Genomic DNA, 17,126 nt, shown 5'->3' with positions numbered 1-17,126 from the left:
AGTTTTCCTTTATAACAATGAAAATGGCCTCAGTTCCCTTTCCAGAGAGATATTTGGAATAGGTATTAGCTAAAGGTAAAGAATAGGGATGTGTGATTCCAACTAACCTTCTGTTCTTTACTAATAATAACTGATAAGCTCTCTCACCCATTGGCAAGAACTGTCAGGGCTGATGTCAGTGGCAGACCATCCCCTGATGCCTGAGGTTCAGCCAGGAGCATCCTTCTCCACTATCTCCTTACTTGTAACATTGGAGGTTGCAGAGATCCAAAATATTCACTGCCATCCCTGCCACCACCCCAGTTCCCAGTAGATAATAGATACAATGGCCAGGAGAGGGTTAAAAGCAGCTTTATTAATGGATTGGAGAGCACAGCTGGGATCTGAGGCCTAAGCAAGGTTCCTTTCTTCTTCTCTGAAGTGACGGCTGCTGAGCCCACTGGGTGGGGCCCACCGAACTTACCCACCCAGTCACAGACGGATGCTGGAACATGGAGAGCCGAGTCTTGGCTGAGCTCACCACGGGCAGTTTCTGCTGGGTCTGTTTACTGCATGGAGACTGGAGGCCCAAATGCAGGTCCAAGAGAAAAGGAGAGAGGGAGAGAGAAAAGAAGCAGGAGGACAAGTAAGCAGAGACCTTCAGCACATTGTCTCCACCCTGTAGAGAATGGCCCAGAGGGACTCAAGCCCCATCAACCACAACCATCCCAGAAGTCACCCCAGGGGTGGAAGCCTCTCCCCAGTACTTTTTCTCCAGGGTGGGAACGTTGGTAGGAGAGTCTTCCTCTCTTTGGCTAAGGAGAAAATGTAGGAATAAAGCAAGAGTTTCCTCCAGGCAGTGACATTGGGTCAGGAGTTCAATGAACTGCTCAATGAGTAAGTGGCCAAGCGCCATTTTGTGTGAGCCTTTTGGGTCAACAGACGCTAACCCAAACAAAGGCACTGGCTTGAGATACTGGAGTCAGAACTATAGGTCCATAAGCCACCTCACATCTGAATGCTAATCACTGAATTCCTTTTCTTGCCTGTCATCTACAGCCTGTACTTCTAAGGACTGCTGGATAAGGCATGAGGCCACCATAGCTAAGGGCCAATTCTGCTTGACTTCTATTGTATTCCTACAATTAAGAGAACTCCCCCACCCCTTTTGTTCCACTCCAAGTAACACCTTTTGGTTTAACTATCAGGTATGGAGTTGTTAGCTTTGCGCCAAACCTAAGTAGAAGACCTGTCAAGGCTACGCTGGGCAGAGGGGAGACTAGAAGTGGAATCATGACTAGCCTGACCAACATGGAGGAACCCCACCTCTACTGAAAATACAAAAAATTGGCTGGATGTGGCAGTGCATGCCTGTAATTCCAGCTACTTGGGAAGCTGAGGCAGGAGAATCGCTCGAACCCGGGAGGAGGAGGTTGCAGTGAGCCGGGATCGCGCCATTGCACTCCAGCCTAGGCAACAAGAGCAAAACTCCATCTCAAAACATAAAAATAAAAAATAAAAAGAAGTGGAATCATGAGATTCTTCCAGAGTGCATGAACAGATAGAGAAGTTTAATGGCAAGTGAAATAACAGAGTTGAGTCTCATGAAGCTCTCTCTGGCGCAGGAAGGCACCCTTTTCTGGCCAGTGGTGATAACATATGATTTTCTAGCACTCTGAAATCCATGCTCCTATCTGTCAGTCAGAATACCCCTCTTCTATTTTTTCTGTGCTTTTCTATTTCTGTGGTTAACTTAATATCATTAATCAGATCAAGGTTTCTTTTATATTTGAGCACATTTTCAGTGCTAGTATTCCTGCTTTGGGCCTGGATGACTTCTGCAAAGGGTTAATCTAATCCACTACCTGGGATTTTTTTAATACTATCACCATTATATGTTGACCTCATTTCATGGTCCTAGAGGGAATCCTTTCATAGTTTCCAACAACCTGACTATACAATTTTACTTTAAATAAAACTGAATGATTGCAAAAAATTTTACCCCAGAGTATTTTTATTAGGGATTCCTGCCACCATATTAACATATAAAACAATCTGGATGTTGACATAGAAATGCAGATTTCACCATACAAAGGTAAGGCTCCAATCACAGTAACATGGCCCCCATATCTCTAGTATTTCAATGAAATAAACTCATTATGAATTCACCCCGAGTTGTGTTTATAAATATTAGACAAACCACAAAATATATTCCAAATACATAACATTTTACAATATTTTTCAAGCACAGACAAATACATACTTTACCTACATTGTTTTCATGATCCAACTTGCATTAGCACTAAAGGCAAGATTGTGTGTGTATATGTATTTGCCATATAAGTGTGTGTGTATTATATATATTTATTTATATCCACAAATGTACACACAGTGGCATTTATGGAAAATTTAACCCTTTCAGGCTGTGGGTTTTACCCACCATAGTATCTGACAGGGAAAAGAACCAATAATATGTCACAAATTCCTCAATTAGGGCAAAATAAGCACAATTATCCAAGAAAGGCATATATGTTGTGTCCATTCAAAGACACACATATATACAGATTCATATATAAACACATATACTGATAATATGGAATATACATATACTCACACACTTGCTTTAAAGTCTGTATCTCACTCTATAATATACTGTCCATCTCCAGAAGCAGTCTTTTCCCCCATTCAATTCAGGCAACTGGTGACTATCTTCTAACAAAACTTAAATGGATGTTTCTAAAAGGCTCTGATTCTATGCTGAGGAAATGGCATTTCAAGATTCCGGTTTAACTTTTGATGGCTGTTTAAATTCAGCAGACCCTATCCTGTCAACTTCTTCACTTAGAAACATTTCTATTCAACAATGAAGTTTCCACCTAAGAGAAAAGAGATGTTAGCTGGGAATGTTAAAATAATATATTTATTACTCCTTAATATAAATCTGCATGGTTGGATTACATGTGATATTTATCCTATCATATTTTTCAAGCATTTTACAATGGAAAATATATTATTTCCATAATTTAAAAAATATTATATGATATTATTTTGAAAGAGTGAGGGCCAGATGATTTGTCATAGTCAGAACTTTAGAGAAAATTATATGACGCATGATCAGAAGGGGACTTATTTTGTGCAGACTACACTGAAGTTGCCTGATGTCAGAAAGGATGACTTAGAAATCATATGAGAAAAGAATGAGAAAAACACAAATTTCAATTTCAAAGCTAGCCATCTGCAAGCTTCCAAAATAAACTGTTGAGGATTCCAATCACAGAAAATATATTTCTAAATCAGTATCAAATTTCAGGTAGTAAACAATCTTTATTAAAAAGCAAAATAAATCACTGAAAGCATATAGGAAAGGAAACCCTTCAAACTTAACGGCAAATATATATTGTCATTTGCTCAACTGCAGGCTTCACGAACTGAATTTCAAAACTTATTTCCAAAATTAAATGTCCAGTGAAACACTCAGAGCTCCACTGAGGGAGTGGAAATGGAATGCCCAATTTAGAAATCATGCTAATGATAGGGTTGGAGTGTCATTAGTTAGAGAGAGTGATTACAAGTGGGCCCTGTATCTTTGTACATTAAGGCAGTGGAATGTTTTCAATCCACGGAGAAGCTCTATGCTCCATGGCATAAGCTCTAGACTCTTACCTTTCTCCAACATAACACAATATCAGTAGGTAGTCTGCATGGGAAGGCATCAGTACCTTGCTGATGGTACAATGCTCTAGTACTTTCCTTGATACCATTACATCGTTGGATTAAATCCTTTCCATCGTGGATTTAATGGTATCAAGGAAGGTACTAGAGCATTGGTCCCCTCTACAGTCTGGTTAGGGCCATGTCACTACTTTACCCAGGCTGAATTGGTATGTTATCTCATGGGGCCTCTCCAGTTTCTCTATGGAAGTCAGATTTTAAAACAACTAGGAAAGGAAAGGAGTATAATGACCACCACAAAGGATGATCACGGACATGTATCAAAAAGCCATTCATTCTCTCTCTCTCACACACACACACACACACACGCACACGCACACGCACACTCACATACAAACACACTTTGAAGTTTCTTCTATAGAATCACAACAAATGGCATGAGGGATCAAAATATTTACCTTAAAGTTTCTCCACTTTTATTTAGATCCACTTAAACATGTTCATGTTAACTCGGACAGCGAGTGCACTGCTCTTCACATCATCGAACACTGGCATCACCATCACTTTCATAAAATAGACCACTCGCCTGCCACCATTTGCCTGCCAGCCTCACCAGAACTCATTTTTGCCACTTTCCTTTTCTCCAGTTACTAATTGCCTTCACTCTTGGGTTAATGTACACTGATATGCAACTGACTAGCACATCTTTTACCTTTTCTCCTTTAAACTCTCACTTTCTTTTTAAAACATCTGCTTCTCCAGCCAAAATATACGGACAGAATACAAATGAAAATAACAAGTCCTCTTGTCCAAATACTTTGAAAAATGGACCACCCTGTGTCCACTTGATGCTCTCAGTTTCTACATCCTCCAGTTCCATCCTCTGTTTTAGCAGCTTACTTACTATAGTGTCTTTCTACCCATTTTCTATCTCATATGCAGATCATAACAAATTATGGTATTGTTCAGCCAAAAATATTTTTAAAAACAAAGTAGCGCCAAAACATTAAAAAATTTCTGATATACCATTTGTGCATTAGTCTTACAATCTGTACATGTAAATAACTCCAGGAGGCTTCTTTTTTTTTTTTTGCTAAAAATTTACCAAAATAGTTTGAACACATAAAAATATTTTTAAAAAAACAAAACCAAAAACCCAGCATAAATTTAGTTGTATAGGCATTGGTTAGAGGACACTGTTTTCACTAAGGATTATATTCAACAACTTTCTCTTGGGTTTTCACTAAAATTCTGATTCTGAACCTTATAGCTTATAATGGTGCCAACTATTAGAAACTGGAAAATCTAATTCAGTCCAATGTATCATGTATTATGATATAATAGATAAAGGGTATGTCTACAATATAATAAAAAATAAACATATTTTTGGTTATTTAAAGACCATCTTCCTAACCTGTAACTAAAATAACTGTATTTGATTTAAATGTATTTAAGTGCAGTGAATTATGGAAAGCGAACTTAAAGGTTTGAATAATCAATTATGAGTAAGGAACACCTGTTGACAGCCCCATGACCCTTCAGAACCAGGCATTTGCTGAAAAAAAAATCACTAGCATTGAATATAGCCCTTAGTCATGTGAGAGATTAACTTTATGAGCAACCCAGCATGTAGAGGATGAGGTGGACTTTCCCAGCCACCCACTCCTTGAGGGGACAGTAGTATTCATAGTGAAACTGCTCAAACTCTGGTGTCTGGCGGATTTCGCATAAGAAGGAGAGATCAATACCTGACTCCAAAAGGAGGAGGAGCAGGGGAAATACAAAGAGCAGCAGTCCCAGGCCCACCACAAGGAGCCTGGAAAAACTCTTGACCAGTGGGTTCACCCGAATATGGCCAGTCAGAATGTCATAGCTCCACGACAAAGCACGGCGAGCCTCCTTCAGCTCCTCTTCCTCAGCAATCAGAAAGGCGTTTTCATCTGCTTCCAGATCCTCAAATGAATCTGTGTCTTCTCTTTCCAACTCAAGCCTGGAAGGACAGTCAAAGAGCATGTCAATCTCATCGTCGTCCACAGGAGTGGGGAGCAGGCTGGCACTTGGGTTGTACACTAGTTCAGAGATGGTTAAAGGTTCTTCTTTTATTTTATCTTCATCTTCACTAGGCGGATCTTCATACTCCCGGGCTGCCTTCACTGGGGAGCTGGAGATCAAGGGAGCAGAAATGTTGTCCTCTTTAGGCAATGGAACACCTGTAAAGAGATATTTTTTTGTTCTAAATTTAAAATTTCAGATTTTCCCACAAAAATCTGCAGGAAGAAACAGGGAAAAAAAAAAAAAAAAAAAAAAAAAAAACAACTAATGGGATTCAAGCAATCTATGAAATTATTCCGTGGTATCCTAACTTTTAACAAAGTCCTATTATAGTAAAAGACCCTGTACCATAAATTCAAAGGTCAACATGCTAAACTCAAACTAACCAACACTTCTCAAAGGGTTGGCAATATTTACAACATTTAGGTGTGCAATTTTGATCTGCAAACCTCCAACTTTGGTCATGTTTGCTTGAATAAAATGAAAATAAATCACGATTATAATTATGAGCAGTGATTTTTTTAGAGGTCAACACTATCACCCAATATAATATCATAGTAAAACCACAGAATCTGTCATTCAATGACAATCTCTTTATTTTTCTGATGTGTTGTTTTCTAGTCTTCATTCTAGACACAATTTTGTGTTCTAGTTTTATATATCTGCAATCATATTTTATACCCAAGCTTAAATCATGCTTCTTGCATTTAAATTTTTAACATAAACATTTTCTATGTTTAAACAAATTCCCATTGATATTATTTATAAAAGATGACACATTTTTTATTTAGTTATGCAATAAATTAGTTGCCGATTGTCAAACATTTAGATTGCTTTGCAGTTGTAAAGAGAAAATGCTACAAGAGACATCTTTACCTACAAAGCTTTTTTTCTCTTCTTGTTTTGGTTCATTTGCTATAGATAGATGCCAGAAGGGAAATTGCTTAATCAAAGGGTAAGAACTTTTTTTATGTTTATTGAGAGAGAGGTATTTATCAATGCCTCATTTTACTGATGGGAAATCAAGTTACCTATGGTCAGACCTAGGGCTAACTCTGCCAAATTTGAATCTTGGATTCATAGTGGGAAATAAAGTTAGCATCAAATAAGTGTCCTCCAGGATGGATCTACCATACAACCAAAATGGCAGCCAGGTGCATTTAGGGAACCATAAACCAGATTTTAACAAATCTGTTATGTGATTTTTCTCTCTTCAAGGTGTACAGGCATGACTTACTGGTTTTGTCATACAAAAATCAACAGATATTTCATGATAGCTCTAGTCTGATAGCACTGAGAAGTCCAAATAAAAAATACCATAAAAATACAAGAAATATACTAAAGGTCAACAAGCACATGACAGTATGCTCAACATCATTAATCATTAGGGAAATGCAAGTCAAAACTACAATAAGATGCCACCTTATGCGTACTCAAATGGCAAAAATTTTTTTTTAAACTGAAAATAACAAGTGTTGGTGAGGATGTGAAGACATTAGAACTCTGCATATTGCCAATAAAACTATAAATGGTTCTGGTCATTGTGGGAAAAAAATTGATAGTTCCCCAAAAAAATCAAACATAGAGTTACCAGTTGACCTGGCAATATCACTCCCAGGTACATACTCCAAAGAATTGAAAACAGGTACTCAGAATGCTGGGACCCAAGATGGCCGATTAGAGGCAGCTGTAGTCTGCAGCACTCATGGAGACAAATAAATAGGGGCTAGTAAATGCAGCACCTTCAACTGAGATACCCAGTTTCTTGCGTTGGGACTGACTGGGCAAACAGCTCAACCCACAGAGAATAAAGAAAAGCAGAAGGCGGGGGGACGGCCCACCTGGAAGAGGCACAGAAGCAAAGATACCCACACCCCCAGCCAAAGGAAGTGGTGAGTGATTGTGTGACCCTGCCCAGGAAACCACACTTCTCCTTTAGATCTTTGCAACCTGCAGATCAGGAGATCCCCTTGTGAGCCCAGGCCACCAGGGCCTTGGGTCTGATACACAGAGCTGTGTGGAGTCTTGGCAGAGCAGCCACTCAGACACACACAGAGACCCAGGAGTTTTACATACTCTGGCCCAGGATCCCTGGCAAGGCAGGAAATCCTTCTGTACATATCCCCAGGGAGGCAGTTGAATCCAGCGACCCAGGTGGCCTCATTCTGTGGGCCCCACTTCCACAGCACCTCACAAGTTAAGACCCACTGGCTTGGAATCCCAGCCAGCTAACAGCAGTATGTTGGAGTCTGTTTGAGATGGGTCCAAGTTCCTGGGGAAAAGGATGGCCACCATCTATGCAGCTTAGTCAACTCAGTTGCTCCAGCCTGCTGGCTGTGGAGAACAGAGACAGACCGAAAGAGGAAGGGTACCCCACAATGCAGCACAGCTGCCTTGTCAGACTGTGGCCAGAGAGCTTCCCTAAGTGGGACCCCAATCCATTTCTCCTCACTGGATAGGACTCCTTGTGGGGGCTTTACCCATTCCAGCCAGGGTTCTACAGAGTTTTGATCTCTCCCTGAGATGGAGCTCCCAGGGGAAGGGGCAGCCACCATTTCTGTGGTCTGGTCAACTCAGCTGTTCCAGCCTGCCTGCTCTGGAAATAGAGGCCATCTGAATGAGAAAGGGTCCCCACCAATGCAGCACACATGTTCTACCAAAAAGCAGTCAGACTGCTTCTTTGAGTGGGTCTGTGATCCTAGTCCTCTGGACTGAGTGGGACCTCACAACAGGAGTCTCCAGCCACCTCCTACAGGTGCATGCAGGCCAGCAACAAGTCAGTACACCCCTGGGATGGAGCTTCCAGTGGAAGAAGCTGGCTGCCATCTTTGCGGTTTCATGGCCTTCACTGGTGATACCTACAGGGATAGAAGAAACTAAGGCAACTGGAGTCTGAAGCAGAGCCCCAGCAAACTGCAGCAGCCCTAGACTAGAGTGGCCTGACTGTTAAAAGAAAAACAAACAAACAGAAAACAACAACATCAACAAAAAAGACCCCACAAAAACTTCATTCAAAGGTCAGCAATCACAAAGATCAAAGATAGATAAGCCTACGAAGATGAAAAGAATCAATGCAAAAACACTGAGAACTGAAAAAAACATAATGCCTCTTCTAATCCAAATGACAGCAATACCTCTCTAGCAAGGACACAGAACTGGGCTAAGGCTGAGATGGATGAATTGACAGAAGTAGGCTTCAGAAGGTGAGTAATAACGAACATCACTGAGCTAAAGGAGTATGTTCTAACCCAATGCAAAGAAGCTAAGAATCACGGTGATACAATACAGGGGCTGATAGCCAGAAGAGCCAGGTTAGAGAGAAACATAATGGAGCTGATGGAGCTGAAAAACATAACATGAGAACTTCACAATGAAATCACAAGTATCAATAGCAGAATAGACCAAGTCAAGAAAAGAATCTTAGAACTTGAAGACTATCTTTCTGAAATAAGACAGGCAGACAACAGTAGAGTAAAAAGAATAAAAAATAATGAATAAAACCTCTGAGAAATATGCAATTATGTAAAGAGACTGAACCTATGCCTGACTCTGATTGAGGTACCTGAAAGATACAGGGAGAATGGAACCAAGTTAGAAAATATACTTCAGGATATCATCCAGGAGAACTTCTCCAACCCAGCGAGACCTGCCAACATTCAAACTCAGGAAATGAGGAGAACCCCAGTAAGCTACTCCACAAGAAGATCATCCCCAAGTCATATAATCATCAGATTCTCCAAGTTCAAAATGAAAGAAGAAATGTTAAGGGCAACCAGAGAGAAAGACCAGGTCACCTACAAAGGGAAACTCATCAGACTAACAGCAGCTCAGCAGAAACCCTACAAGCAAGAAGAGACTGGGGCCAATATTCAACATTCTTAAAGAAAAGAACTTCCAACCCGGAATTTCATCTTTGGCCAAAGTAAGCTTAATAAGCGAAGGAAAAACAAGATTCTTTTCAGAAAACCAAATGCTGAGGGAATTTGTCACCACTGTACAAGCCTTGCAAGAGCTCTTGAAGGAAGTATGAAATATGGAAAGGAAAAACCATTTCCAGCCACTACAAAGACACACTGAACTACACAGACTGGTGACACTATGAATCAACCACATAAACAAGTCTGCAAAATAACCAACTAGCATCATGACAGGATCAAATTCACACATAACAATATTAACCTTAAATGTAAATGGACTAAATGCCCCAAGTAAAAGAAACTGAATGGCAAACTGGGTAAAGAGCCAAGACCCATCAGTATGCTGTCTTCAAGAGACCCATCTCATGTCCAAGACACACATAGGCTTAAAATAAAGGGATCAAGGAAAATGTACCAAGCAAATGGAAAACAGAAAAAAAGCAGGGGTTGCAATCCTAGATTCTGACAAAACAGCGTTTTAAACCAACAGAGATCAAAAAAGACAAAGGAGGTCATTACATAATGATAAAGAGTTCAACAGGAAGAGCTAACTATCCTAAATATATATGCACCCAATACAGGAGCACCCAGATTCATAAAACAAGTGCTTAGAGACCTACAAAGAGACTTAGACTCTACACAATAATAGTGGGAGATTTTTAACACTCCATTGGCAATATTAGATAGATTATGGAGACAGAAAATTAACAAAGATATTCAGGACCTGAACTCAGCTTCAGATCAAGTGGACATGGTAGATATCTACAGAACTCTCCACCTAAATTAAAAAGAAGATATATTCTCATTGCCACATGAGACTTACTCTAAAATTGATCACATAATTGGAAGTAAAACACTCCCTAAGAAATGCAAAAGAACTGAAATTGTAACAGTCTGTCAGCCCACAGTGCAACTCCAAACCTTAAAACTCAAGATTTACCAGGAAACTGTACATATCAACAACCACTACAACTACATGGAAACTTGAACGCATCACCTCCGTCTCACCTGAAAGACTCTTGGGTAAATAACTGAAATGTAAATGGCAGAAATCAAGAAGTTCTTCTGAAACTTGAATGAGCAACCAAAGAGACAATGTACCAGAACTACTTCTGGGATCACAGCTGAAAACAGTCATTAACTGCAGAAAATTTACAATGCCACCATCATCATTTTAAAAGCTATGAAAGCATCTCCACAGTTAACACATGTAACAGCTCTGGCCGGGCGCGGTGGCTTCCTAAGCCTGGTAATCCCAGCACTTTGGGAGGCCGAGATCGGGCTAGATCACGTAGTGTCCAGGAGATCGAGACCATCCTGGTTAATACGCGTGATTATTTACACCCGTCTTCTTACTAAAAAGTTTCCCATGTCTTTCAGATTAAATATTAAACTTTTTAGCCTAGTACAAAAAACTCTATCTACCACATATGCTACCTCCATGCCCATCTATTGAGGGTTCCCATATATGTCATGCTATGTCATGCCTCTGTGTCTTTGCACAGACTGTTACCTCTTCCTGGAGTGTCCTCTGCACCCGGATTGCTCTTACTCATCCTATAAGACCCTATGTGTTACGTCCTCCGGGAAGGCTCTCCTATCCCCTACTCCCAGACTGAGGTATATGCTAATTATCTAGTACTTTTCATGGTCGACTCCTTATGGCCCATTTCTCTCCAAATGATTAGTCTAAGCCAGTCATGGTAATTCCAGTCTCTTGGTCACATTTGGTTTTAAAATGGGCATATGGGCCAAACCTGAAAATAAAAATCAAAGGGGAGAAGAAGAGAGGTAGGGGGAGGGGGCCTGAGGGGATGGATTTTTGAGAAAGGTTTTTACTTCTAAGAAGATCATCCTGGAAAGGTACAGACTCCTTATCTCTTGACATTGTTATAACTGAAAGAAACAGCAGAAACTGGCAGCCGTCCTATGGTGCTGACAGCAACTGCGTGAGGGGAAGCTTGGCTGACTGAGAAGAGCAGTGTAGTGATAAAATGAAACTGGTTCTCAACCGTGGAATCCTCTCTGACTCTGGACTTGTCTTGGATAATAAATCACCTTATTTAAACCAGTGCTAATTAGAATTCCTCATTACTTGCTGATGATGGCATCCTAACTGATGCAGCTGTCATACCGTCTTGTGGATCTCTTTATCTTCACAGTCAGTCATTACACTGTGCTGCAGATTTATTATGGGTTTTTCCATTAAAATTTTATCTCCTGAAAGGCAGGGACTTGAAATATCTACTAGAAAATTGTAGAAATCACTACATGTCATGGCAAACATTTATAATAGCAAAATGTTGGAAGAATTCCCACCAAAGTCAGGAACGTTACAAAGAATTATCACCACACATCAGTACTGGCCCTAGATAATGCAATATGATGAAGACAAAAAATAAGAAGTGTAAATATTGGAAAGTAAGGCACAAAACTCTAGTTCCAGATAATAGAATTATCTACATAGAAAAGAGATGAAAATGAAACAGGACAATAAATAAGAGTTTAAAAAGGTGTTGGAATGCAAGATCAACATATTAAAGCAGGCGGTTTACTGCATACAACAGAGACAATATAAAAAATGATAATGGAAAGTATCATTTGAAATAGCCAAATGCACAAATTTAAATAGCCATATATATCCAGGAATATCCATAACAAGAAGTCTGAAAAACTTGTATGAGGACAATGTTAAAATATACCAAAGCAGTGTAAAAGAAAATCTCAATAAATAGAAAAACATAATAATATTCCTGAATGGGGGGCCTTGATACATTGAAAATTCAGCTCTCCTCTCATTAATCTAAAATTTGATGCAATTTCAGTAGAAATCCCAACACACTTTCAAAAAAGACAAATGGTAAACATATACATGAATAATCAAAAACTTCTGGATAATAAATCAGTAAGCACACCCAGATAATGGAATATTATTCAGTGCTAAGAAGTGCCATGAAAAGCTATAGAGGAACCTTACGTGCATATTATGAAGTGAAAGAAGCCAGTCTGAAAAGGCTGCATATTGTATGATTCCAACTAATTGACATTCTGAAAAAGGAAAATTACGAAGATCATAAAAAGACCAGTGGTTGCCAGGAATTAGGGGAAGAGAGAGATAAATAGGTGGAACACAGAACTTTCAGGGCAGTCAAACTATTATGTATGATACCATAGGGGTGGATACATGCCATTAAACATTTGTTCAAACCCACAGAATGTACAACACCAAGGTGAACCCTAATGCAAACTATCAGCTTTGGATAGTCATGACGTCTCAGTGCAGGCTCCTCAAGTGTAAAAACTGTACTTCTCTTGTTTGGGATGTTGATGATGGGGGAGGCTGAGCATATGTGAGGGAAACTCCCCATATGCGGAAAATTTCTGTGCCTTCCTTTTAATTTTACTGTGAACCTAAAAATCTCTCTAGAAGTATAACTTCCTTTAAAAAAAACCAATGCAGGGGAAACTTGACCTACCTGATATTAAAACTATACTGTACAGTAATGGAGCAGGAATAATAAAAGATATAATTCAGAAATATACTCTTTAATATAATGGGAAATTTGTTTATGAAAAAGTTTTGCAAAAAGTTGCTAACCAATTGTTGACGGGGGAAAGGTATATCCCTATACCGTGTCATGCACATGTAAAAATTCCTAAGAAGGTAAAAGGTTCAACTAAAAAAAAAAAAAAAAATAGATACTACGTGAAATTGCCAATTTTGAAGGTCATAAGCAGTTATTATCAGCAATTTCATATAGTTCAAGTAAATGCATTAATTACGAAGAATAAAAACAGGAAACACTTTTATAATCTTGGCATGCAGAAAACTAACAAGAAAAAAGAAACCTAAAATATACAAAAAGTAAATAGTCTGCACACATAGAAGTTCTCTGTGCATATAAAAAGTGCCTGTGTTGGCTGGGCGCGGTGGCCCATGCCTGTAATCCCAGCACTATGGGAGGCCGAGACGGGCAGATCACGAGGTCAGGAGATGGAGACCATCCTGGCTAGCACAGTGAAACCCTGTCTCTACTAAAAATACAAAAAATTAGCCGGGTACGGTGGCGGGCACCTATAATCCCAGCTGCTTGGGAGGCTGAGGCAGGAGAATGGCATGAACCCGGGAGGCAGAACTTGCAGCGAGTGGAGGTCACACCACTGCACTCTAGCAGGGGCCACAGAGCGCGACTCTGTCTCAAAAAAAAAAAAAAAAAAAAAAAAAAATGCCTGTGTCATAAAGTTAACATTAAGTAAAAGTTGAAAGCCAAGAACCAATTAGGAGAAAAAACATTAATATTTGTAAAATATAAAGGATTCATACTCAGATTAAAAAAGAAACACTATAATCTATAAGGAAAGGACAGAAACACAACAGAAATGTACTAAGTAAATAAATAGGCAATTCTCAGAAGAAGAAAATAGACAATTATTTGAAAAGATCCTCCTCTTCACTGATAAAAAGGGATATGCAAATTAAAACAATGAAATCTCATTTTCCTTTCAACCATTTTGCAAAACTTTTAAGAAACTGGCCATATCAGGGTGAGTGATTACGTGGGGGAATAGACAAGCTCATACTCACCTTGTTAATATTTGCTTTTAGAGGATAATTTGCCCATTTCCATTAAAAGTTACAATTCGTATATCCTTCAACCCAACAATTACACTTTGAAGCATCTATTAAAGAGAAATGCCTCTGTATACATATGCATTGCAGTACCATCTGTTACAGCCAAAAGATGAGACATAACCATTTCCAATGATAATTTGGTAATTAAATAACTGAGTTATTATATCTTTATATTACCTAATATTATCCAGCCATTTCTAAAAAGGATGTATATTAATCTGTATGGATATGGAAAGTCCTTCAAGTCATATGATAAAGTAAGAAAACTAATTCTGCAATACTGTATCTTGAACAATCCCATTTGTAAAAAAAAAAATCCTATATCCCACGTGGCAATATTCATAGATCAACTATTGGGAGTATTAACGGAAAGCATCTATATATTTGTTCTTTTAAAAAATCTTTTCTAACAAGAACACATCATGTATTACTTATGTCATTATATAAATATAATCAATTTCATCCCAATTCACTTAGAAGTCAGTTCCACACATGTGCATGAGATATAGCCAATTGCAGATGTTTCCCAGGGTGTACTTTGTTTTAATCAATTGGTAAAAACCACATGTACACATATAGCCACAGCTTTTTTCTTACTATAAGCTTTAACTTTTTAAGTTCCTATTTCAATTCCTATTTCCCTCAAGGACCATACAATAACAAAATACATTTACAAGGAAAAGGAAATTGGCAGAAGGTCAGTTCCAATTCTTTGACTGATATTTTGAGTAAAGCTATGCCTTGAGGATAAAGTGGCACTCCGCCTCACCCCAGCAAGCAGGCAGATGTGAGATCTGACCCTTTCAACAATGAAAGGAGGGGGAGCATGTTGTGATCATCCATTCTGCCTTCTCCCTCATCTTCTCACGTTACGGAACAATTTGGAGGTACACACCACCACTGCCTCCCTCTGCCTTGACTCACTGCTGACTAGGGGGTAATTTGTATTTACGACAACTTTGTATCATTTTTCTTGAACAAGGGAACACACCCTCCTGTTTCCCCTTTGCACTGGCTTGCTCACCCTCCTTCCCACTTATCCCTGCTTTTCTCCCTTCCTCCCTCTCTTCTCACCCTTATCAAAAATCTCTGACACCAAATTCACCCTGGGCTTCTCTCCACCAGCAGTGAGCAGGAAGCTGGAAGCCCGTACACTTCAGGCACAGGATGACAGCCCAGGGCACCACACATACCAGCGTTCCGAGCTGTGACCTTGGAGCCGAGTCTCAGCAGACGAACAAACACGTTACTGTTGCAGTGGTTCACCATGTGCAACTGGAGGCTTCGTCGAGTCTGGATCTTGACCAAGCATTTTGCCATACTGGTTATTCCAATCCCCTTGGTCTCCTCAGCCTGTCATGGCCCAGGGCAGCCTTTCCCTAACGGTCCATTCTGTTTTAAAGGACCTAGGCAGGACCCACTGAATGAATCAAATGTCAGGTTCCTAATGCGGCCAACAGAAATAACTCATGAGGGATCAGCATTGGGAGGGGAGGAGGGAGGGACGCTATTTTTAAACTCTCCACTCACCCCTCTAACAAACAATGAAAGATTATGCATCATCCCTACTCCAGCCTTTCTAAACCATCCAGACCAAAACAGAGGACCCTGTCCAAATGCCTCATAGTTTCCTAAGAATCGAATGCCCCCAAAAGATAAGATGCCAACTGGATAATTCCATAATGGAGAAATCACCCACCTTTTCTTCTAAAAATTGCTCCTTCAGCCTTTATTATATTCTAGAGCAGTACTGTCCAATAAAATTATAACACAAGCCACTTCAAAGAGGGAAATAAAGCATTTAAAAAGCAAAATAAATGTATTACAATTAATTTTAATAATGTAGCTTATTTGAAATTGAGATATACAAATAGTATTTCAACATGTTATGATGTCAACATTTATTAATAATTAATCAACTCTTATTAATAAAGAGTTTGCATTCTTTTTTGGGACTAAGCCTTTGGACACACTAAGTGTGTTGCACACTGCACATGTATAGCACATCTCAATTCGAACCAGCCCCATCTCAAGTGTTCAATAGCTACATACAGCTGCCGTCGTGGTCAGCTCAGCTCTTTTCAAAGTGCTGAATTCCTCACATGCCTTATCTCCATCTCATAACAATGCTAATATTTTCCTCACTTTACAGATAACGAAACAACTTAGAGAGAGTAACTGACCTGACCACAATCACGAAGTTAGTAGGTGGCAAAGCCATGATTTGAATCTAGGCTTCCAATTAATATCGGCTGACTAAAGTTTGTGTTTTAAATGCAGGTACCACGCAACCACTACATCCTGACTCTTAGCACTTTGAAAGTCCTGCGCTCGTACATCTAAGGTATAAAATGTGCTTGCATCCCAGGGGAAGTGCTCAGGGATGCAAACTGTTTTCATTTGTTTAAAGACATGCTGTATTTGAAAAAATTTCAACAGATTAGTAACTGCCCCCTCATTCATCTTAAAGTTATATTTCTTCGCTCTTACATTTTTCTCCTCATCTTTTTCATGAAAAGGATGAGAAGAAAAAATATTCCTCACACAATTTCAACACACCTGCACACATTCTTCTACTTCAAATATCTGTCACCAAAAGATGATTTTCTAATAATCCTCTATGAAACAAAGGTTTATTCAGAGCAGGAATTGAAACTCCATGTTGTTACGCATGAATATAAAATTGATTTAGCATTTCTGGAAAGAAAATTAGCAAAATATATGGAGTTTTATAGCTGTGGTATTCTTTGAACCAGAAATTCCACTTTTAAGAATTAACCCTGAGAAAACAATCAGAAATGTTGACAAAAATCTTTAGACAAAGATGTTCATCAGAGTATCATTTATGATAGCCAAAAATGTTTTTTAAGTCA

General features: G+C 39.3%; 1 protein-coding gene across 3 annotated transcripts in view; it reads right to left on the bottom strand.

Moving 5' to 3' along the window:
- Positions 1-335: 335 nt before the first annotated feature.
- Positions 336-17,126, bottom strand: part of FRMD3 (FERM domain containing 3) — a 282,336-nt gene continuing 265,545 nt past the window's right edge. Inside the window, exons 14-16 of one of the 3 annotated variants that reach the window (XR_004177813.1) lie at positions 5,400-5,861; positions 2,594-2,855; positions 336-559 (exon numbers count right to left, since the gene is read on the bottom strand). Coding sequence is in view for 2 of the 3 variants with exons in the window: in XM_009189016.3 (XP_009187280.2) it covers positions 5,263-5,861 (599 nt within the window). In the remaining variant the exon portion in view is untranslated. Of the gene's footprint in view, positions 560-1,975; positions 5,862-17,126 lie in introns of those variants that run through there. The other 2 variants (XM_003911851.4, XM_009189016.3) reach the window with 2 other exon arrangements.

The sequence above is a fragment of the Papio anubis genome, chromosome 13 (genome assembly GCF_008728515.1).
Source record: "Papio anubis isolate 15944 chromosome 13, Panubis1.0, whole genome shotgun sequence".
NCBI classification, from domain to species: domain Eukaryota; kingdom Metazoa; phylum Chordata; class Mammalia; order Primates; family Cercopithecidae; genus Papio; species Papio anubis.
The sequence above is the reverse complement of the archived record's forward strand: the minus strand, read 5'-3'. Positions and strand labels throughout refer to the sequence as shown.